At 52.6% G+C, this 22,762-nt stretch overlaps 9 protein-coding genes across 9 annotated transcripts; 6 read left to right on the forward strand and 3 right to left on the reverse strand.

Annotated features, from left to right (window-relative positions):
• Window positions 1–913: 913 nt before the first annotated feature.
• Window positions 914–1,508, forward strand: N7462_003443 (thioredoxin family protein; the record flags this gene model as incomplete). Its single annotated transcript, XM_057075169.1, has 3 exons — window positions 914–956; window positions 1,059–1,134; window positions 1,214–1,508. The coding sequence occupies 3 exons, from the start codon at window positions 914–916 to the stop codon at window positions 1,506–1,508; spliced, it is 414 nt and encodes a 137-aa protein (XP_056934674.1).
• A 476-nt stretch (window positions 1,509–1,984) lies between these two features.
• On the reverse strand, window positions 1,985–2,559 carry N7462_003444 (uncharacterized protein; the record flags this gene model as incomplete). Its single annotated transcript, XM_057075170.1, has 3 exons — window positions 1,985–2,041; window positions 2,093–2,184; window positions 2,235–2,559. 3 exons carry the CDS (start codon window positions 2,557–2,559, stop codon window positions 1,985–1,987), a joined length of 474 nt encoding a protein of 157 aa, XP_056934675.1.
• A 3,111-nt stretch (window positions 2,560–5,670) lies between these two features.
• N7462_003445 (uncharacterized protein) lies at window positions 5,671–6,525 on the forward strand (the record flags this gene model as incomplete). The annotated part of the gene is made up of 1 exon (XM_057075171.1): window positions 5,671–6,525. The coding sequence occupies one exon, from the start codon at window positions 5,671–5,673 to the stop codon at window positions 6,523–6,525; it is 855 nt and encodes a 284-aa protein (XP_056934676.1).
• Window positions 6,526–7,157: 632 nt separating this feature from the next.
• Window positions 7,158–9,282, reverse strand: N7462_003446 (DUF2985 domain-containing protein; the record flags this gene model as incomplete). Its single annotated transcript, XM_057075172.1, has 4 exons — window positions 7,158–7,879; window positions 7,974–8,048; window positions 8,122–8,514; window positions 8,598–9,282. 4 exons carry the CDS (start codon window positions 9,280–9,282, stop codon window positions 7,158–7,160), a joined length of 1,875 nt encoding a protein of 624 aa, XP_056934677.1.
• A 1,426-nt stretch (window positions 9,283–10,708) lies between these two features.
• Window positions 10,709–11,707, forward strand: N7462_003447 (uncharacterized protein; the record flags this gene model as incomplete). The annotated part of the gene is made up of 1 exon (XM_057075173.1): window positions 10,709–11,707. One exon carries the CDS (start codon window positions 10,709–10,711, stop codon window positions 11,705–11,707), a length of 999 nt encoding a protein of 332 aa, XP_056934678.1.
• Window positions 11,708–13,140: 1,433 nt separating this feature from the next.
• Window positions 13,141–14,466, forward strand: N7462_003448 (RNA recognition motif domain-containing protein; the record flags this gene model as incomplete). Its single annotated transcript, XM_057075174.1, has 4 exons — window positions 13,141–13,346; window positions 13,472–13,772; window positions 13,852–14,070; window positions 14,134–14,466. 4 exons carry the CDS (start codon window positions 13,141–13,143, stop codon window positions 14,464–14,466), a joined length of 1,059 nt encoding a protein of 352 aa, XP_056934679.1.
• Window positions 14,467–15,264: 798 nt separating this feature from the next.
• N7462_003449 (GTPase-activating protein GCS1) lies at window positions 15,265–16,885 on the forward strand (the record flags this gene model as incomplete). Its single annotated transcript, XM_057075175.1, has 4 exons — window positions 15,265–15,309; window positions 15,415–15,483; window positions 15,619–16,380; window positions 16,475–16,885. 4 exons carry the CDS (start codon window positions 15,265–15,267, stop codon window positions 16,883–16,885), a joined length of 1,287 nt encoding a protein of 428 aa, XP_056934680.1.
• A 326-nt stretch (window positions 16,886–17,211) lies between these two features.
• N7462_003450 (mitochondrial elongation factor MEF2) lies at window positions 17,212–19,941 on the reverse strand (the record flags this gene model as incomplete). Its single annotated transcript, XM_057075176.1, has 1 exon — window positions 17,212–19,941. One exon carries the CDS (start codon window positions 19,939–19,941, stop codon window positions 17,212–17,214), a length of 2,730 nt encoding a protein of 909 aa, XP_056934681.1.
• Window positions 19,942–20,399: 458 nt separating this feature from the next.
• Window positions 20,400–22,298, forward strand: N7462_003451 (retromer subunit VPS17; the record flags this gene model as incomplete). The annotated part of the gene is made up of 3 exons (XM_057075177.1): window positions 20,400–20,831; window positions 20,911–21,364; window positions 21,430–22,298. 3 exons carry the CDS (start codon window positions 20,400–20,402, stop codon window positions 22,296–22,298), a joined length of 1,755 nt encoding a protein of 584 aa, XP_056934682.1.
• Between the last annotated feature and the right edge of the window lie 464 nt (window positions 22,299–22,762).

Genomic DNA, 22,762 nt, shown 5'->3' on the forward strand with positions numbered 1-22,762 from the left:
TATATAAGATAGAGAATATCCGGAAGATGGAATCGAGACTGCTTTTTCACAACATTTTAAGCTTTTCGAAGCGCTTTAAAATAATGAAAACCAGCATGGACAGCGCATGTCAACGCCAATTGGCTGAACTACAGACCAAGTCCCTTCTTACGCGCGAGAGGTATTATAGGGACACAGCACAGTGGCGAAATTTACGTGATTCATATCATCCGGACGCATCCAGGACCAAAATTAAAATCACTTGGTACGGCGAATGCAGCTAGTTACTTTCCAGCTACCAAGTATCTAATCATCAATCTCTGCTTTAGGTTCGAAGGTGATGTTTCGGCTCGACCCACACCATTTTTCCAATGGTCATACATTTCAGCGGGGATCATAGCAGAGCTTTGACTGAATCTTGTGGTAGTATGAATGCTCGGTTTGATTTTGAGGGCCATGAGTACGACTGCACCTCTGATGCACGATTTATTTCGAAACTGGAGAAGGTGAATGGAGAATGGAAGATGTTGACTCTGGAAGCTATCTATGTGAGAGATACCATCACATCATCTCTGCCTATCTCGTTATGTCCCGTCAATTTTGAAATAGAGGGACATAGGCCCAGCTATCGATGTATTGAATGGCTCCTGGCTCGCAAAGGATTTAAAATCAATCGCGATTTACCAGGGATTGATCGGCCGGACTCGATATCTGAATTGATGACCAATTCATTAATTTGGCTGGAGAATTCAAATGTTTTGTACTAATAAGCGATTCTTCCCTTCTTCTTTTCGTTCATCTGCCAAAAAAAAAACTTGTAAGCTGGTAGAGCAATGTATGCCAGTGATTATAGTTAGTTCGCGATCACGTGCAGAGGGGTGATTGGGGAGAGACTCCACCGGCACCCAGACTCTTCCACAAGCAACCCACAATAATGGAACTGTCCACTTTGCTGATCATAACTGCCCTCTTCATCGGTAAGAAACGACACATTTTGCTTTCGAGGCCAGGTCCTCCGTGGCGTTTGAAACGTGGCGAAAATTCAAGATGCAAGGACGAACAAACTAATGGTTTACCAGCTTTTCGCATCTACCAGTCACGACGCGCAGCCTCGACGCCCATCATGTCCCACGGAAAGGTCATTGATATCGACAAGTAAGTTAGGTCTCGTTTGGAATCAAGTTAGCAGCTATATACACGAGAATGGGTGGACTAACGGTTCTTCTCTCCACAGCGATGTCATCTTCAAAGCCCTCCGCTCGACTGGTCCCGTTTTTATCGACTTCTATGCAACTTGGTGTGGCCCTTGCAAGGCGGTTGCGCCCATGATCGGAGAGCTCAGCGAGCAGTACGAGAACATCCGCTTCCTGCAAGTCGATGTGGATAAGATGAGGGATATCGCTATGGAGTATGACGTGACGGCTATGCCCACTTTCGTGCTGTTGAAGGACGGTGAGCCGGTTGGGCTGCCGATAAAGGGAGCTAATCTCCCGGCAATCAAGGCAGCACTGGCGGATATTTCTGCGTGAACGCGATGAGCTTATATTGGAGCTGAAGTCTGCGAAAGCGCCTCTCCAGTGACTCGATGTATTATGTTAAAAAGAAGAATAAAGTACATACGTTAACGAAATGCATTCTGGAAATGTTCTCCTTCTGGCTTTCCCCAAGGGCCAGTAGAATGAAAAAAGTCGTCCGAAAACAAATCTTGATACATCAATACTGATCAAGTAGAGCTCAACAGTAATAGGAAATAGTACGGAAACACCTGATGACAGCGACGGGCGACAACCGATGAAGCTAACTACAGCGCGAACCATGTTCTACAATGGAGATGTTGAGATGCGAATGAAGATTATGTATTATGCGGAGATATTACTGCCTCTATGATCTAGTCACAGGGGCAATCAGCTCTCCCAGAAACAGACACTGAGAAATTAAATATGAAGGTATATCGCAGGACGCCTCCAGCTTCTGAACCCCAGAACCAAACTCCAAAGCGAAGCGCTTACAAGATAGAACCCAGGGCAACGCAAGGAAGACCAGCACCGATGAGGTCGTGGCTCTGTGAGGTGTTAGCAGGCAGTTCAAAGAGAAAGAGCAAAGCGTAACTTACGGCACCGGAGGGAGATCCAGCACAGCAGGCAATGTTCTGCTTGCAGCGCTGGTCGAGCAAGTCCTGGACGGACACAGCAATGGCAATGGGAACTGGAGACATGTTAGACAGCGTACAATGAGAGCAAAAACGGCGAACATACCCTGAGCATCGAGCTTGGAGCACTGGTCGAAGATTCCAGCACCGTCAGCACCGGAGCCAGAACCGATCAGGTTGGACAGAAGGCCACCGCCGAGGCCAGAGTTGACATCGGTGGTGTCACCAGCATAGACAGCCTTGTTGCAGCAGGACAGCTGAGCCTGGTTACCACACTTGGCCTGGGCCTCCTTGACGGTCATGCCGCCGGGGACCTTCCAGCGGATGTTATCGTGCTGCTGGGTCTGGAGGACATTGCCTGCGGACTCGGTGGGCAGAGCAGCAGCGAGGGTGGAGAAAGCAAGAACAACGGCGCTCAGAGAGAACTGCATTTTTGACGCTTTTTGGGAGTATTAAAGATTTAGTCTTTAAAGAAGAAAAATAGATAGGGTTTTTCGGAAGTTTGAAAAGGCAGAGAAGGTTAGAGGAGAGAGAAATGTGTGTGATAGGAAGTCATCTGTGTCACTCAACATCAGCCTTTTATCTTCGAAGATCGCTTTGTTTGCGAGTCTGCTCATCATCAATCTTCTCTGTTGGTTCCAAAAACACAGATCCCATTTTTGTAACCGGAATGTTGTTAGGCAAGGGTCAGCTTCCCAATAGCTTGACTTCGTAGGGTTTACTGCTCATCGATTGGCGACCTTAGAATGCCGGAATTTTGTGAAGCAATCAGAGGCTCCTTCGCTTCTCAGAGGCGTCCAAACCCTGCATTCCACGCATGTTAATGGAATCCATCAAGGCTATCCCGTACCACACGAGCTTTACCGATATCGCATTTCAGGATGAATGGCTGATTGTGGTATCTTTCTCAAAGAGGAATCTTGTTAGTGATGAAAGAACTGGGCATGTGTACTACGTATGTGGGTTTCCTAGTCGTTATCGCGTCTAGACTCGAACTTTTGGATCTAAGCATACAGTTATCCATGGCAACCCTTGAAGAATGTCCCAATCTCGAGAGTTAGAGTTTGTGTGAGCCCAGCTAACGCTTTGCGATGCTCCTATAGCTAACTTTACTAATAATATAATAATGATTAGTTTCACTGGCCACCGCTTCCCTATGCTATGATAGAACAACTACCGATAGGAGTAACAGCAGTCCACTGGTTCTGTAGCTTCGAAGCACAGACTGAAAGGCCCTTTCCCCCTTCAGACTCTACAACTCAGATCTACTGTAAGTTGCTTATCATTTTCCTAAAAAGAAATGTTGAGCCCCATTTCGACTTCGTGGCCTGGCCCGATCGTAGGGCATCCGGCTGTTCCAGGAGTTCCTGACGATCTCTGCCCCATCGCGTCGCCGACGGGTCGAATTGTAGAATATTCGCCATTACACCGGGCGACCGACCTGATCTACATAATTCCGTCCTCAAATAATTAGCATGACTCGATCACAGGGCGAGAATGGGTTATTGATATCGGTGGGAGGGAGATTCTGAATCGAAGGGTTTGTCAATGACTCCAGTACATGCTTTGAGTCCACCTTCCACGAACAAAAACAGGCGCATTATAGCTGTTCATGTGTCCAATTTGTCACTAATAAGAGGCCTGTTTCCTCAATTCTTTCGAAAATTGACAAGAACGGGGCCCAAGGGCGAGAGTCACCTTAGACAGAGGGTGTGGTAGCGTACCCTAAGGAAGAAGCCCCTTGTTTAGGGGTTGTGGTATTTCGTACGGGATAGCCTGCCCTTTCATGACTGCAAATGCCGTAAATCTCTCATTATCTCAGTATCATGAATCAATGTCTATCAAACCGCTGTTATATTTATATTTTGAATTCGAAAAAAAGTCAAATTTCCAAAGCCGCGACCTGTTGCTCGTCATTGAAGTGGACAGAGTGGGCGCCCAAATAGGGGAACCCGCTAGGACGATCAGAGCAGATTTCAACTGGCCTAGGTATCGAATCACAGTCGAGCTCTCACTCTTGAATTCAATGTGTACGATTTGTCTATAAATCAATCAATTTATCATCAGGTAGGCAAGGACTTTTATCACACTTCAGAATGCCGAAGCAGAGTATTCCGTAGTAAACCCTGTACAGATAATATAATTAACCGAATAAGATTAATAAGACTTTATAGTCGACTTATAAAGATAGCTTAGGAATAAAGGTCCTCATGGTTTTATTTCGATGACTGTGCCATTGATGATGTATACCTATTGTCTGGGAGAGTCTGAGCCTGTGCTGTGCTGGTGAAACTCCCGAAAGGAAAAGATAAATTAAAAATCAAAAGCCTGCGAGTCACAGCAGGCTCAATATCATATGCGTCAGACAATGATGGAACTTTAAGGTCCGAGGGATGATGGGGCTGTTATTTTACGACACCAAAAGCCCCCTGGAATGTGAGAACAAGCAGTATCTATGTCCCAATAATTACAATTAGTGAGTAGTTCTGGGAGTGACTGCTAAGCCAACCATGCAGCCAACAACCTAGTTTAACCCTGCCACCGACTAAGATCGATTCACATTACGAATCAACCTAATCGCAGACCATGGCCAGGAGCTGGCCTTTTTTTAACAAATCAAAGCTCTTGCGCAGTGATAGCTTCAGTAGAAAATCTACGTCAGAACTGCATAGACTAGACTGTCACTAGAGTAAAATAGATCTAAAAACAAAACACACTCTCAGAAACAAGCTCTCTAGGCTGTTAGAAGGATGAATTTTCATTATCGCTACAGAAGGGGAATAATACGCTATGCTATTATCATAATTATACTGTAACACCCTCGCTAGAGCTCTCGCCTCAGTCATATATATTTCTTAGACGACGAGGTTAACAAAATATAGAGAGCTTGGATGATCATTTGCCAAGGAGAACCAAGCTTTCTCTGCATTATTTAATGCTCAATTTGACTAACAGACGTCACTAGGAGCTTTGATGCCATTAATAAATCGGAAAACAACTGCTATTTTAAGCCCTGGAGGAGGCAGCGGCAATTCGACCCCAAGTTGTTCCGTCCCGGGGTTCTTGTTCCCCCGCCCCCCAGCCTCTAACCATATTTGGTTTGGTCCAAGTAAGAGCAGTTGGGGGCCATGCAGGCGGCGCAAAATCTGCCAAATACGTTTCTCAGCCTTATTTAGCTTGACTCGGTTCGTCAGCCAGGATGGCCAAACATAGGGTTTGGCGCGCCTGGGCATCAGGCCGCCTCGGAAATGGGTCAATATGAACGGACGAGGAGTTGCAAACAGTGCGCATCGAAGGGAGGCTGTGTCCTTGTGCAAGGACCAGAAGATATAAAAACTGTCAGGTTGCCAGCTACAGAATCGCTGCTCGCTCAGACATACATCAATTGCAAAAACCCCAATTTCCTTGTTTCCTTGTGAATCCATCCTTTCCGGCTAGCGTGAACCTATACCCTAGTCCGTTTCATATCTCACATCTATACATACACATCGGAAATCTGATACAGCTCTTATATATCACAATAAGAGCAAAATACAACAATGATGCCCACCATCGCCTTCTTCGGCCCAACTGGCGGATGTGCCAACGCCTGCCTGGCCTATACCCTCCGCAATGGCTACGACGTGATCGCCCTCGCGCGCACACCCTCCAAACTAACCGCTCAACTCCTTGAACAACCAGGCTTGACCCCCGCCCTGCTCGAAAAACATTTGCACATCGTCCAAGGTGACGCGACGGACGTCGACGCCGTGACGCAAACCCTGCTCGTCCACGACGACGGCGCAACCTGCACCCTGGTCTCCAGCATCATCTCTGGCATGGGCGGCACGGGCACTATGGCCTTCACCAAGCCGTCGCCCTGCGACAAGGTACCCTTGCGCATGCCGACGCTGCCGCACATCACCATCGCAAACCCGCACATCACGGAGCAGTTCACGCGGACGCTACTCGCGGCGCTGAGGGGGCTGGCGGCGCGGTTCCCCTCATACGCAGCGTATAAAGAGGCGTGTCCGCGACTAACGGTGATCTCGACGACGGGAATCCGTCGGGGCGTGAAGGACCTGCCGACACTGATGAAGCCGATGTATGCGATGATGGGGGTGCCTCATGCAGACAAAGAGCAGATGGAAAAGGTGTTGGCGGCGGAGCTGGGGCGCGAGCAGACGCTGCTGTGTCGTGGGCTGGTGATTGTACGGCCGAGTTTTTTGAGCGGGGATCACCGAATTGCGGCCGAGGGTGAGGACTCGGGATATGGGCGGTTGAGGGTTGGGACGGATGGATCACCGGCGGTTGGATATACGGTTGGGCGGCCATTGATTGGGCAGTGGATCTTTGAGGAGATTGTCAAAAGAGGTGGGGATCGATGGGTTGGTGAGGGGGTAATGTTGACCGAGTAAGTAGTTCGATGAGTATTTCGGTTGTTTTAATCCGGCCCTTTTGTATATGATCTGAAGAGTTGTGGGAGAGTGCATGGTCTCGTTTATTAGCGATATATCATTAGGTCTATAGAGAGGTTATGGTCTTAGTATTCCAATATATTTATTCAATTGACGCAAGTGTGATTGGAATTGTCTAGATTCTGAATTTGTATCAGATTAACAGATTAAACTAGAGACCAGATGAGGCAAGAAACAAACAAACAAAAAAAAAGACAAAAGCCGTAGTACATATCTCAGATCCAAATAAAGGAGCAAAAAATCTTCGGTCTACTGCAAACAACAGAAAATGGTCCGAAGGGGAATCGTGTAGAGCTATTGAAACAAGAGAGCCATCAGAAAGCAATATGTCGAGAAATTAAAGCAAAAAAGCCATGTTCCCAAAGCAGTGGTGGGATCCGATTAAACGCCATGGCTCGTGTATAAACGTCGCTGAACAAGATATATTCGAGCAGGAGGCCGGGTTAATAGACTGTACAGTCGGAAACAAGGGAGATTCATCGCACGGTGTCGCGGGTTACACCTTTGAGAGTGATATTCATGATGGTCGTATGACGGTCGTGAAGAAGCCAAAGAAAGCAAAGCAACATGCTTTACGTGCCATTGTAGGGCTCCTGACGATCGACTTGCATGCTGCGACGCTCTTCCTCCTTGACCTTTCGCTTCTCCATCTTCTTCATCGCTTCTTCAGTTAACTGCTGTCGGAACAGGCGTTCCACGATCTCCTTCTTACGTGTCCGTCGGTCACCAATCATGATGAGAACGCCACCAGAGATGTTGCAAGTAATTGAACAGCACAGGATGACAGTAGTCAGAGCGAAGGGCCGCTGTCCGGGGGTTTCCATACTCCAGGTACAGGCACCCAGAGCCATCTGCAGCAGGGAGTGACAGTCCAGTAAGACAACAATGGCCACCAAGATGCGAAGTGGGAACGCATGATGGGTCATGGTTTCGTGGGGTTTATAGAACGTGTGAGACTTGGCGAACTTGGTCTGGTGGTGCATCAACCGCAGCTGCTGACGTGCGTCAAGGACCGAGTATTCATGTTCGTCTTCTTTGGGAGTGTCACCGAAGTCGACATCCGCGTCCTTTTCCCCCTGAACAGGAAGGTCATTCTTATCCTTGAGGTCTGGAAGTTTTCGCTTGCGACGGATCTTCCAGGTCAGGAATGTATAGTGTGCGATATAGATCATATGGTAGGTATCCACAGCTCGGAAGGGAGCTAATCCGTCACCCATGATGGCGAACAAGGCCACTAGGACATTATCGATGACATTGATGACATATAGTTGTCGGCCGCCAACATTAATCCAGCCTAGAAAAATTCCAGTTAGCATGGTGCGCCAATCTCGCAATAGGCGGCGTAAGCAGCCCCCCCCCCCCTCCCAAAAAGGAGCGGAGAACCATACCGATCAAGAAAAGGACCCATGCGAGACCAAACAGCGTGATGAGGGTCGCATAGAGGGTGACGAGAAACCCCAGGGCTGGAATACCGGGAACTCAATTAGGTTCTTGCTTTGTAATGGAGGAGTATAACCGGTGGGAAGGAAAACTTACGCTTCCGCACATATTGTCCGAAGCCTCGCATTGCTCGTTTGAACTTGGATCGACGAGAGTGAAGCATGTGGCGGACGTGGTCATTCAGTTCAATAAAGTCTTCACGGGTCCAGCTTTCCAACTCATGTCCTTCGGGAAGGACGGCATACCGCGGCTCCGCAAGCACGGACGACATGCTAGAAAAGGGGCGCAAGTGTTCCAGGGCCGGCCGCTCCTTGAGCTTAGAATCTTCCGAGACCTCCCCTTCATCGCTGGTAGTTCCTTGTTCTTCATCCGAAGGAGGAGCTCGCGTGAGGGTGTAGGTGGGCATACGGTTGATGAACCCACCCAAATTAGGAATGAACAGGGAGTTCTGCACATTGGTGAGGGTTGAGAGAGCAGACACCTCGGGATCTGTTGATTGGCAGCGATTTGGTCAGTTCTGATGTCACCGAATCTATTGCCGACCGCCCGGGGGACGGGGAAAGGGAACTCACCGATCACGTCCAGCACGTCGACCACATGAGGGCCATACTCATTCGCTCGTTGCTGTTCCTGCTGTGCCGAGAGCGTTGGTGGCACACCTGTGACAGTCGACGCCCGATTGCGAGAAAATCGGTTGAGGGCAGCTTGGCTCGTTCGTCGCAACACATTCCGGGAAGCCGGGCGTGTCACAACAGTCGGAGGTTGCTCCAGCTCCGCAAGAGGAGTTGGCTCCGCCTCCAATGCTGATAACGAGGGTACCGGTGGGGTGGGTTGGGGAGATTCTTCAGAGAGAGGCATCATGTGTAAGGGAGTTGCCACCCGGGAGAGAACGTCCGGCGAGGACCATCGCCCTGGACGAGGCTCGGAATTGCTGCGTCGTCGACCAGTCTGCCATGATTCATCTTCCTCCTTCACGGGCGATCTAATTGATACCTGGCGGGTAAGGGAAGGGCCTGGTTGGGTCTCAGGTTGCGACTGTTGGGGGTGCTGGGTGTTGACGGTGTCCAATGAGGAGATGGACGGGAGGCGCGACAGCCGGATGCTGGGACGGCGCGTACGGTTGGAAAGAGCCCGTGGACGCGACGGAGCCAGTGGTGGTCGTGAAAACGAGGCCTCTGGGGATGGCTCCCTGGACGATGTTTGCGCTGGGGCATCTCCTCGGGCATTCGCGTCCTCCACAGGCTCAATCCGATCCATCGGGGCGACGGGGCGATGGGGCGGCGGTTTCCGGAGGAGGGGAGAGGGTAAAGAAGAAGGCCAGACAGAAATACCAGAGTTGACAAGGGCCACAAAGGGTCACAACACAGGGCAGAGAACCCACAAACCCCCCTAGGCCATTGATGATGCCAAAAACTCTGGACGACAGTTCCTGAGAGAGTTGGGGGTTGGCACAAAAACCTTCCAACCCAATGAGGAACAAATAGTCTTCCCGTTCTCCAATCCCGGTGGCGATGACTCAGCTGGATCTGGCTGAATCTTGTTTTTTTCCACAGTGACGATGGTCGACCGATAGTGGAGCAAGGAGTTGTCTGTGCGGGTGTCGATCGCGTGGTGGCACGACGATCCGTGAAGCGGGATGAAGATGAATCCTCCAACACTCTGTCTAGCGCGACAGCAGAAGAGTGGAACTTGTGAGGGGCCTTACAAAGCTTAGCGGGAAACGGAAAAGGGTCGTGGCGAAGATTAGACAAAGATTATGGAATCCACTGCGGACTTGGTCGGAAGCGGGTCACTGACGTCGCTTTAGTCTCTTTTTACCTCTTTTAACTCGGCCCCTTAGATGTTTGGGGTATAGATTCCCAAGCTCCCAATTGCAGGCCGAGCAATGACAATGGAAGCTACGTGATATCTCAATATCTCAACTATGTCTAAATTATACCGAGATGATTCTGCTTGTGAAAAGAGGGTTCATGTCGTTTGTTGAATTCTTTGGGCGCGGTGGCCGTATAGTAAAGAAGTAAAGAACCCCGCGACACACAGGTATTGCCTGCGCCAGAGATGTATCTTACTAGGGTCTATCCTAGTAGTGCACATCCCTTCAATGTACAAGCATGGTACTTACGAACATTGCCAGATCCAAGTAGGGATATAAGCTATGAGAACAAACACTTGAGGCCTGCTTGGTGGGCACCTGGAGCAGCTAGGATTGTCATCACACCCACGATTTCCACATCCTGCTTGCCTGTCGTGCTTAGAGGCCACAATGGACCTCAAATATGCCAGGTGGTTGACCCTAAATGACCTCTGCCCTCCCGTCCTCTTTACGATAGTCACCAGCAAGCACCATCAGACAATAGAACCAACCCAGGGAGTTGCCTGAGTGGAAACGGAGGCTTCCATAATGGACTATAACATCTCTATTGCACATCCTCAATTGGGTTACTTTCTTCCCTTGCTCCCAAACTCGCGTGTCTCCATCTGCTGGTCAGGAAGGTGTTTGTACCCACTCACATTTCAATCAAACATGAATACAGACTGACGCCTCAGATATTCAGTTTTAAACATGCACCAGATGGCAAACAAGAGTAAGTGCTCTCACACTCTGCCAGAAAGAAGTGATATACCCTGCTAGTTGTCTCTTCCGTGTGTGGTATGAAATCTATCAAATCGTCAACTGATGCCCATGACAGTGACAAAGTCAACTGAGACCACCGGTGGTGTCGGCTCGTCTGGAAATCGGAAGCGTGGGCCAACTCTGGACACTGAGGTCGACCTGCCTCGAAAGCGACGAGCGGTGGAGTCCTCCACCTCTCGCTCGGTCCGGACAGCGTCGGCCCCAGCTCATACAGAGATGGACCGCCTGCTGATCGACATGGCCGCCAGCATCCGGGGGTACTTCCCGTTCGCTGAGTTCGCCGCAGCGCACGGGTGTGCGGTTCAAGATATCCAGGACATCCTCGACCAAGTTTTCTTCAAGGCCTTTAGCAACCCGGCGCTTCATGGCCAGGTCCAGAGCCGAGACCCTGGGAAACTAGGTGGCACAGATGACAAGAAGGAGATCATCATCATCTCTGACGACGAGGATGACGTGGGGAGCGTCAAGAACAAACCTACTCCCTCCTCTCACCAGAGCACCAGCGGATCTCACAAGTTCGAACAGCTTGTCACCCCGACTGGATTGAAGAAGCATACCTGTGAGATCCCTTCTTCGATCTCCTCACCAAGCCCGGAGTTCTCCTCCTCTACCCTGAAGTCACGCACTCCCCCCGTGGGTAACGACTCATCCTCTCTCACCCAGATCTCCACCACGGGGACTGGAGATATCTCGTTCAACCTTGAGGACTATCTGCCGCGGGCCTACCGCAGGCCTGTCCGATCAGTGATTCGACTGCGCCGGCCACACGTCTTCGCCCGCCCTCCCCCATCCATCTTCAACCGGATCCCCCGCGTCACCAAGAAGGTATCCACCAAGCGTCGAGCAATGCGCCGCGATCGGTATGGATCCTTGGTCCCCGTGGACAAATGGATTGAGGGATACCACATCCCACCGCTGACCGAGGAGCCCATTTCGGCTGCAGATGCGATGTCCGATGAGGACTTCCTTCGACTCATGAAGGAAGGGGGTTTCAAGCAGATCCCGAAGGACTCGAATCTTAACATCGCCAAGCAGTCCCTCTGGTGACAGGTGCAGGATGGGAGAGCCGGAAGAGTTTCATTTCTTATCTTCTCTGCTTCTTTCATCTCTTGCTTTTCCCTCTCTTTTTTCTCTTATCGAGTTGTATTTCATTTCTGTTCTCTGGCGGTGCTGGAGATTTGGGGTTTGTATGGGGTCGACTGATGCAGGTTCGGTGGCATGAGATGAGCGGATCCCAATGATCATGGAGTATAGGTGTTGACATTCTGATCTAATGGTGAGATGGAGTTAAAGTTTCCTTTTTTTTTCCTTTTCCCGATGCATTGAGCTCTGTGTACGGGGCCTGCGTGAATGGTGGAGTAGCCTGTCATGCAATGCAGGCCATTTTCTTTTCTTTACGCAGCCAATCGCAATGAAATGAGTGATGGTGACATATCACATTCCTATAAATGATGTGCAGTTGAAACAATTCAGAATCCAACAGCTTGTAGTTGTCATTGTTGCACTTTATGAATCTGCTTTGTTGTAGTGGATGAGTGGCGTGGTTCCATGGGGATCTCCGGCTTGTGACGTGGAGAAGGTGGGCAGAAAAAGTGGAGCGGATGAGGTGGAAGATCCATCCTCACCACCGGTTGCTCTGAGTAACAGAGCGTGTGCGGAAGCTGGTCACACTGGTCCGATTCGGGAGTGCGTATTGGGAGGTCAAATTAGCCATGTCGGTCTGTTTGTGTGTCTGCCAGACAACCCGAAACTAAATGGAACCAGGAACAACGGTGGTGCGGGATCGTATTTGGAGCCTGATCGGTGCCACATCGAAGATCATGGTAGCTCGTCGAACTGGGTCCGGGTCTCCATCATGACATCAAATGACTGAGTACAAGCCAAACGAGGGGTAGGCGAGGCGCATTTGTCCACTGGTTGACTCACCACGGGAGCTCCCGGTCGCTCACCGCCAGCCCCGAGCTCTTGGGAGGTGCTCCCCCCAGCCCTCGGTCTCACTAGCCTTCTCCCCCCAGCCACCTGCCCCCCTCGGGCTGGCCTAGAGCCCAATCGCCCCCTCGACTTGCCCCCCGAGAGGCCCCAGCAGCACCCCCGAGCCCGCCTAAACTGTCCACCCCCCCCAAAACCCGCCCAAACCCGCCCAAACCCGCCCAAACTCGACTCCCCCTAGTGGCTCACCGCCTCGTCTCCTTTCCCTTCTTCCCTCCCTTCCACCTCTTCTTTCCTTTCTTCTCCCCAAGAGTCAACTTCTACTTTCGATTTCCCCATCCCCATCTCTTCTTCCCCCCTCAATCGGTATCTAGGGCACCAAGCTACCCTGCTCCTTCCCTCCACCCTCCCCCCCTCGTCAAGTTTTCCATCCCGCCCCTCTCCCAAGGCACCTATCAACAAACAAATCCCCCTCGGTTTGTTTGCGATACAATCGTTCGAGCTTTTCTCCCATCCATCCGAACCTTTTCGTATCCATTTCCGCCTTCAAGATGTCTGCCGTCGACGCTCTGACTGACAACCTGGCTGCGGCCACCATCAACGAAACTCCCAACACCAACGGCACCACTCCCGCGGCCACGCAGGCCACCGACGCTGCGGCTGCCAGTGCGGATGAGGGCCGTCGCCTGTACATTGGGAACCTCGCCTACGCGACCACCGAGGAGGAGCTTAAGGAGTTCTTCAAGGGCTACACCATGTAAGTCGTGTGACACCGCCGGTTGGAGCTATCCCGAAGATCCACGGCCCCCAACCCCAAAATGACATCCCTCGTATCATATGAAGCTTCGTGATGGAGATCCAAAAGACTGATGAGATTCATAGCGAGAGCACCTCGATCCCGGTGAACCCCCGCACCAACCGTCCCGTTGGCTATGCGTTCGTGGACCTGGCCACTGCGGCCGAAGCTACTGCCGCCATTGAGGGACTCTCCGGCAAGGAGATCCTGTCGCGCAAGGTGTCGGTGCAGTTGGCTCGTAAGCCGGAGCCCGCGGAAGCGAAGGAGGGTGCTGCCAGTGGCGGTGAGGGCGCCAGCGGCAACGAGGGTCGCAAGCGGACTGGCGGTCGGGGTCGGGGCCGTGGTCGTGCTCGTGGCCGTGGCGGCCGTATCGGTCGTGGCCGTGGTGTACGTCTTCCCCCTTTCTCTTTTCGGGTCCATTAGGTCCTGTCGTATTTCTTCAACGATACTGACCGTTCTTTTCTAGGCTCAGGAAGGCCAGGAGACTCCCGAGGCCAGCGTTGCTGAGAAGGCTCCCCTGGCTGAGACCACCAATGAGAACGAGGCCGCAGATGCTGAGGGAGCTAAGCAGCAGGGCAAGCCGCGCGCTCGCCCCCAGAAGCAGCGCGGTCCCCCAGAGGATGGTATTCCCTCCAAGACCAAGGTCATGGTTGCTAACCTTCCCTATGACCTGACCGAAGACAAGGTATGTTCGGCCATGATCCGTTTGGAGCTGTTACAACACCCTTGCTGACACTTTCCCTTACAGCTCAAGGAGATCTTCGCCGACTACCAGCCCGTTTCCGCCAAGGTGGCTCTGCGCCCGATCCCCCGTTTCATGATCAAGAAGCTGCAGGCACGCAACGAGCGCCGCAAGACCCGCGGCTTCGGCTTTGTCAACCTGGCTTCCGAAGAGCTGCAGACCAAGGCTGTTAACGAGATGAACGGCAAGGAGATTGATGGCCGCACCATTGCTGTCAAGGTTGCGATTGACAGCCCTGGCAAGGAGGACGATGTCAACGCGGCGGCCGACCAGTACGAGGAGGCCAACCCCCCGGCTGAGGAGAACGCCGCTCCTGCTGCTCCCACCGAGACTGCTTAAATATCCGCAGTCAATTCTTTCCGACCGCAGATAGTTTTCTGATTGCCTTGTTTGGTATTTGGAGGGTTCTTGAGAGGCCCGTCGTATGGATATACAGTCATGGGCGATCTGCGGATCCAACTGCAACATTTCCTAGCTATACGACAAAGTGGTCCTCGAGGGCGTGAATCTGTGGGGGCGAGGGTGTGATGACCTTCTTCTTTTTCTTTTATTTTAACGGATGTCATGGAAAATATGTCCATGCCGGAGAGCAGATTCCTTGCTGAAGCCTCCATCCTTAACGACCTTTGCCTTCTATACTGTATCTTAGCACCCATTTAACTAACTGATGACGATCTGCCTATGGGATCTATTTCTCTGTAAACATCCCAAGTAACTCGTAGTTGATATCCTCTATCGTGACTCTTCTCGGCAAATTTACCAAGGTGTGGATTCCTTCAAGCTTCGTGGTGGCCTCGCCAACTTGGGCGATGACGCTAAGGTTTGGGGCGACCCTTGCCGATCAGCGGACAAAACATACCGTCGCTCGTCTCAACTTCCTCTGAACTACAACTACAACCCCGCCCACCAATTCGCCTTTTACCCCCTATTGTCGATTGTATATCACATTGTTTCACTCCGCGATCTCGGTGGATCAGTTTGACCAAAAAAGGGGGCGTTGCACACCAAAAACAGATAGTCCCCCGATCCTCAGGCGGAGCCGAGTCCGCCCAAGTCCCCCCATCCTTGGACCCTGTCACTTTGCCGTGACCTGGACTCTGCCAATTGTTTCGCCTTCACTCCACAAAGTCGGTCGCCATGTCGTCTCGCATGTGGGAAGTTGATCCAGAGACGAGGACCAAGGTACGCCTCTCCCTTCTCCCCCCCCCGCGCTCCCTTAGTCTTCCTAGGACGGCCCACGCCATAGCGGTTACTTGAGCTAACGCAAGACCTCGCCTGGCCCTCCAGCTCCTCCAGATCTCCAAGACCAACGGAAACGAAAAATGCTGTGACTGCGGCGCACCATCACCCCAATGGGTAGGAGTCCTCGTGCCCTCCCATCCTCACTACCGCACCTCTCCCCGCCGAAAGGCAATCAAACCGTCCCACGACAACAGACCAAGCCAAATGCTAACCCTTACCCCATGAGGGGGACCGTTCTCCCCTATATAGGCCTCGCCCAAATTCGGAACCTTCATTTGCCTCAACTGCGCCGGCACCCACCGCGGGCTCGGCGTCCATATTTCCTTCGTCCGCTCCATCACCATGGACGCCTTCAAGCACGCCGAGATCCAGCGCATGGAGCTTGGCGGGAACGAGCCCTGGAAGAACTTCTACGACGCCCACTCCACAGTCATCTCCGAAGGCCGAACCTTCGAAGACTCCACCATCAAAGAGCGCTACGAGGGCGACGCCGGTGACGAGTGGAAGGAGCGCCTGTCTTGTAAGGTCGAGGGCCGCGAATACATCCCCGGCCAGGAGAAGAAGAACGCCAGCGCGACGCCCGCCTCGCGCTCCGGCACACCACTGAGCGGCGGCGCCCGTACGGGCTCGCCCGCCGCGTCGTCAATCCGCTCGCAGGACGGTCCACGCGGAGGAGGCCCGTCCTCCAAGAAAGAGCAGAACGAGGCGTACTTCGCGAAGCTGGGGTCCGACAATGCGAATCGCTCGGACACGCTGCCGCCCTCGCAAGGTGGCAAGTTCACCGGGTTTGGAGGCGGGATGCCTGCGCCTGCGGCGGGGGAGCGCCGGTCGTCGCCGTTCGGAGGCTTTGGCGGGTTTGGAGGGGGCGGTGGTGGAGGTGGGCCGGCGTTTGATGAGTTTCAGAAGGATCCTATGGCGGCGCTGAGCAAAGGATTTGGGTGGTTTACGTCGACAGTGGGCAAGAGTGCGAAGCAAGTGAATGATGCATATCTCCAGCCTACGGCCAAACAGGTATGTAGGTCCTATAAGGGCTTTTCTGTCATACGTCCATCCTGGAGGAGACCGGGCGAAGCGCGGCATGGCTAACGAGATATGCGGATGATAGCTCGCGGAATCAGACTTTGCGGCGCAGGCGCGCGTGCAGGCTGCAAGCTGGGGACAGAACTTGCAGACGGGCGTGCGCGGTGCCGCAGACTCGTTTAACCGGTTTGTTGAGGGCACTGACGAGGACCGGACTGGACGAACTCGCGTCGAGCCTGAGCGGAGAGATTTCTGGGATGACTTCTCGTCCATCGGGGCGCAGGAAAGAGCTGGCCACCAGCGCAGCGGCTCCCGGTCAGGTGTTATTGGCACGGCTGCGATGCGGAAGGGCCCTGCTGGCTCTGCATTAGCCAACTCATCTACTCCACCAGCGGCCGTAGACCCTAACCCTTCGGGTGGGATAGACCATGGAGAGACGGGTACGACGGCCTCGACTACTACGAAGAACAAGGATGACTGGGATGAGAATTGGTAAAGGGGGGAGTGGACCGTGTATAGTCTATACGCATTGTTTTTGAGTTGGCGTCTTTGGGCTATACCAGGCTTTGACTTGGGTGCCCGTTGCTGGTCCGGTCTCATTGGACTGTCTGGAGTCATATATACCTCGCTTTGAAGAATTGATTGTGCATGAGGCTTTCATGGCCTAGAATATGGCGGAAGCAATGGGGCTATTTGATCATCGTCTCTTATTCGACTGCAGCAGAGTGACCTGATATTGATACAGTGTAGAGAGTTATATTAAGTCAAACACAACGGTGTTGATAATGAATAGTGTACAGTACGGTGGCCGTGCAATTAGACTCAGAAACCGCCCCGCAGCTCCGCAAGTACGGCTTTTTGTCTCTGCGCAGACATGTTCTCGAATCGGTCCACGCTCATCACGAACGTTCCTCGGCCTCCTGTGAGACTGCGCAGGTGTTTGAGGTAGCCAACCATCTCCTTGAGAGGCACCTTGGCCGTGATCGTGCGTGGGCGGGACGAGGAGCTCGACATTTCCACGCCGACGGAGGGGCCCTCGAAAGGGTCTGAGGGTGCATATACTCGGGCAGGGTCAATCGGGGGCAATGAGTCTTCGGACGAGGCATCAGCGGCCGAGACTTCCTCGTCGAGAGACAGGATGTGGCCGCCCCTAGAAGACGAAATGTCATGCACGACGGAGCCAAGACTGGCTTCGTCGACGCTGATGGATACGTTCATGACCGGTTCCATTACGACGGTCCCGGGGCCGGTGAGAAGGTCCCGCAGCGCGGCAGATGTGGCCTGGCGCGCCGCACCGGAGAGTGCAGAAGCAGTGGTATCGTTGCCGAAGAGGTCTTCGGCCGGGTTGATGGTGAGTGTTACCCGGGTGTTGTGCATTGGGAACGTGAACTGGGGACCTCGGGCGAGGGCGGCCAAGGCACCGTTCTGCAGCGCTGCACGCAGGGACGCCGGGTCCATCCCCGGTGGGAGGAATGGGCTTGTCTCGTCGTCGCTTCTGGAGGAGCTCTCGATCTGCAAGCCCGGGGCACGGATGATGATCTGGTTTCCCTCGATGGTCTCCGCAAAAAGTGTATCTTCGTCTGCGGCTTCAGGAACATCCTCTCCATTGCAGGGTTCCACCACGGCGGTACAACCTGCTTTGCCACGTCGGCCAGCGATCTCCTTGTCGAATACCTTGGTGATAGCGGCCGAAGCGCCGAGTCCGGACTCTCGATATCCGATTTCAATGCGGCCCATGGATGCTTTGGCCTTCATATCATTGATCAAACGATCACGGGCGATCTCAAGGTGCAATTCACCCATGCCGCTGAGAAGGGTTTGGCCGGATTCTTCATCCATACTGACATGGAGGCTGGGGTCTTCTCGCAAGAGCAGGGACAGCGATTCCTGCATTCGCTTCTCCTCGCTCAGACTATGCGGCTCCACGCTGGTGAAGAAGACTGGGGGAGGTACATCGATTGGACGGAGTTGAAGGCTGGTTAGTGGCTCGGGAGGTGTAGGTTTGTTTCCTGCATAGGATAGAAGAGTATCGCCAGTTCGTGCGTATTTGAGACCCACAACAACGCCAATGTGACCAGCTGGGATTGAGTCTACTTCCACCGCTTCGTTGGCGTACATTTTCAGCAGGCGCGGTGCTCGCTCAGATAGATGCAGGTTTGTGTTAAAGAGAAGGCTGTTGCGGTCGAGAGAGCCAGAATACACTCTCACGTAAACCAGGACGCCTCGCTTAGCGTCATTGACCACCTTGAATGCCAACGCACAGCTTTGAAGCTTGGAGATCGCCTCTTTGGGATCGGCCTGGAGAGAACTCTTCTTTTTCTTTTTGCCCTTCGTTGGAACAGAAGCATTCTGGTTTTTCTCGATAATGAGTTCGCCGGAGAGAAGTCGTCGAAGTCCTCCCTTGACACCCCCAATACTGACTTCTGGATCCGGTGCCTCTGGCGGACTGGGCAGGAGATCCACCACCGCATCCAACAAAGGCTGGACACCCATATTCCGGAAACTGGCGCCGGCGAAGACGGGAATAATCCGGCTCGACTGGTCAAGGACGCATCGCCGAAGGCTTTCAATGATATCCATGGGCGACAAGGCAAGGTGGTCTTCATCGCATTCAAAAAACCTTTCAACAATGGTTTCGTCCTGCTCACTGAGCAGTTCAACTAATGCGATCCGTGCCTTCCGAAGCTCCTTTGCCAGAGATGGCTCTTCTGTATCCAATTGCTCTAGACTCATCATTTTCACAGAACGGCCATCTTCGCCTTCTTTCCATCGAAGTCCTTGGAGGTTGACCGCATCAGCGACGCCGACGAAAGATCCATTGCCACCCTCAAACCAAGGAATCTGGCACACTGCTGGATAAACGGCCAAGCGAGAACTCACTTCTCGCACGGTGCGACCAAAGGCTGCCCCATCGCGATCCAGTTTGTTGACATAGATAACTCGAGGAATTTTGTACGTGCTTGCCTGGTGCCAAACTTGTTCGGTTTGTGCTTCAACGCCAGCAACGCCGTCCAAGATGCAGACGGCTCCGTCTAGAATACGCAACGAACGCATGACCTCAAATGTAAAATCCGCATGTCCAGGGGTATCGATCAAGTTAATAGTATGCGAGACTGCCGAGCGCGGTGTAAGCGCTTCTTTGGAGCTTGACTGACTTCCACTTTCATCTCCTGGAGGCCAATGAAAGGTAATCGCTGCGGACTGGATCGTAATACCACGAGCGCGCTCTGCTGGCAGGAAATCGGTGACAGTTGAACCTTCATCTACATCACCGATGCGGCGAGTGAACCCGCTGTAGAAGAGCATACGCTCCGTGGTCGTAGTTTTGCCGGCATCGATGTGAGCAATGATACCAATGTTGCGTGTCCGGTCCAAAGTCTCACTCTGCCATCTGGAGACAGACGTTGAAAAGCATTGCGCCTTTTGGCTTGTGAGTCGTGAAATTTCAGAGTAAATGCGTCGCCTTGTGGTGTTGGTCTGGGACTTATAAAGCTGAGAGGCCATACAACGCATTCCCGGCCGAGGGAGGCGCAACGACTGAGACACGACCATTCCCAAGGGAAGTGCACATGCAATATGTAGAGCACGATAAGATTATATGCAATAAAACATTGGGCTTTGGTTGTGGCCCCAATGGCTGAAGACAGTCTAGTTGGAAGGGAAAAACGAACTCGGAGCTGGTGCTGGCCGGGCTTGGCATGCGCATCCCCCGTCCATACGTAACCCAGTTCCCTTCAACCTCACACCCCCAAGGCCACATTCGGACTGACTGGTTTGAAGACGAGCAACCGCTCTTGACTGCTCTCTGACTGGCTATGCGCATTTAAAAGTACTTCCTCCTCTCCTTTTCAAGCCGCCTCAGGTACGTGTCTGGTCGTCCGCTCGTCAAGGAGCTAGCTTGCCGATACTGTGGGGGTCTACTCCCAGCCATTAATACTGACGCCTGCTATTACTCTCGCAGCTCTCCCCTTGGCCTCTTTGAAAGTGTTCCTTCCAATCCCACACCCAACATGGACTACTCGGCCATCTCCAATGATCCGGACCATTCCACGGGTGCTTCGCCCTGGGGCTCTCCGCGCGCCGACCGCACGACGTTCCCCACCTCCGTCAACACCGACATCTCGACGTCCCCGTTACCCGGTCAAGACCATACTGCGGGTCGCGCGGATGGTGACCGAGATACTAATCCTCAATCGCCAGATCTCTCTGCGCGGCTGCAGAACGCTCAATTAGGGGAGCCCGGCTACCCTGACGAGCACCCCCAGTTCGCGGCGCAGCCATCTCCAAACGCAGATCAGCAGCACTCACAGCTCCCCACAAGGCACCAGGCTGGAATCCGACAGAATTCTCGACCTCCAGCCCCTGCATACAAAATTCAAGGCAAAATTACAGGTCTTGAAAGAACCGGCAAGAAGGATCCTATTCTCCGCTTCGATGTCCACGTAAGTCGCCTCTACTCTGATCTTGACGGAGAGATAGACGACAAGACCGTGGCTGACATCTTTCAATTCCTTAATATAGACCAACATTCCGAAGTTTCGTACCACTCAATATCGCGATGTTCGCCGTACTCACTCGGAATTTGTCAAGCTCGCCGACCATCTGATCTCGGCCAACCCGGAAGCCTTAGTGCCCGCCGTTCCACCTCCTGTCACTCCAGCTGGGGCAGGCACAGATGAAGATGAGATTCGGGTCAAGGCTGCAATGCAGCGCTGGCTGAACACTATCCTGAGCAATGAGGTGCTCATTCAGGATGATGAGGTTGTGCTGTTCGTGGAGAGCGATTTCGGATATAGCCCGGTGCTTCGGATGAAACAACCTGCTACAGGGGTACGACGCAAAATGCTGAAGCAGTTTGCGCCACCGCCAGATGATACCCCTGAGCTTCAAGCTGCTCGGCCGGTTGTGAAGATGTTCTACCTGGGATCAATGGACTCCAGCCACAAGGTTGACCGAGTCGTCAAAGCGCGTCGAGGTATGTTATTTGAATTCTCGTACTTTTTTGATATTTGTCCCAGAGAGTCAGACTGATAATCATAGGCCTTGGATTGGCTGAATCTGATTTCGGCGTGAAGCTTGGCCAGATGCACGTCCAGGAGACCCATTCTGGCCTAAGCACGGCGTACCGCAAACTCGGGAAAATTATACAAACTGTTGGAGACTTTCACGCAGTTCAGGCCACTGCCGAGGCCACTACCTTGGGGGAGCCGTTGAGTTACCATTCGTCGGATGCTTTTATTGTCAAGGAGACCTTGACCAACCGCCACATTCTGTTGCGAGAACTCCTCCAGGCCCAGCAACTTGCTCGGAGTAAACGATCTGCAGCAGACCGATTGAAAGTTAGCTCATCAGTGCGTCCGGACAAGGTGGATGAGGCGATCAATGCTCTGGAGGATGCCCAAAACCACGAGGAATACCTTACCAAGCGTTCCCAGCGAGTGACCAACAATCTCCTCCAAGAAAAGCGTCGGTGGTTCGATCGGACTACCAATGACCTTCTATTCAGCTTACGCGAGTATGCTTTGCGTCAAATTGAAGCAGAAAGACGGACTCTGGCTACTTTGGAAAGCGTTCGCCCTGATATCCGCACCATTGATGCTTCTGGGGGTCTCAGTCGACTTGGGCGTGAAGCTCACCCTGCCGTGCGCCGTGCAAATCTGACCTCAAGCCAGGGCCCCAAAGGCGATGCATGGAGCGGTGTAGCCCGTCGCCCAGATAGTATGGGGCGTAGTATGAGTGGCAGCTTCACTGCGCCAGGATTAAATGACGACGCAGACGAGGAAGGACGCCCAGAGTCTGGCCAGGGACGCCTGCGATCTACCAGCCAGACCGAGTCGATCGCAGAGGATGATGATGACCGGCTTGATGCGCGCAACGCAGCTAGCCGGCTGGCAGGTAGCACGTTCTGATGACGTTTTCGGGTTACGTTTATTTCTGTACATGTAGTAACCTGGACACGATTCCGTGATTCCCCTTTGATGCCATTATAGTTTGTGTCTTCGATTATTTCTTTACTTCAGCTCTTCGAGTCAACTTTATGATCCGTTCGGATACTCTTCATTTGCCATGGTCTGCTGCTGTCTTTATAAAACGTGCATTTGAAAACAAAATCGGCCGACGTTAAGTCCTCTGCCCAGGAGAGAGACTAATATACCCCCCGGCCTCTTGTTCCACTCGTCAAACTTATCTGCACCATCTTCGGGTACTTGGAACCAAGAAGCTTTTTCTTTTAGAAAAATATGTTCTCTAGGGGACGGAATGTGAATTTTGGCGTCATCGAGTGTCCCCGCGGCCACATAAGTTCGATCCGGCTCCTGGTCTAATAACATGGTCATTGTCGATCCACAACGAGGGCAGAAGGTGCGTGAAGCTA

Source organism: Penicillium macrosclerotiorum, assembly GCF_028827735.1.
Source record: "Penicillium macrosclerotiorum strain IBT 26536 chromosome Unknown utg000003l_segment0_segment0, whole genome shotgun sequence".
NCBI classification, from domain to species: domain Eukaryota; kingdom Fungi; phylum Ascomycota; class Eurotiomycetes; order Eurotiales; family Aspergillaceae; genus Penicillium; species Penicillium macrosclerotiorum.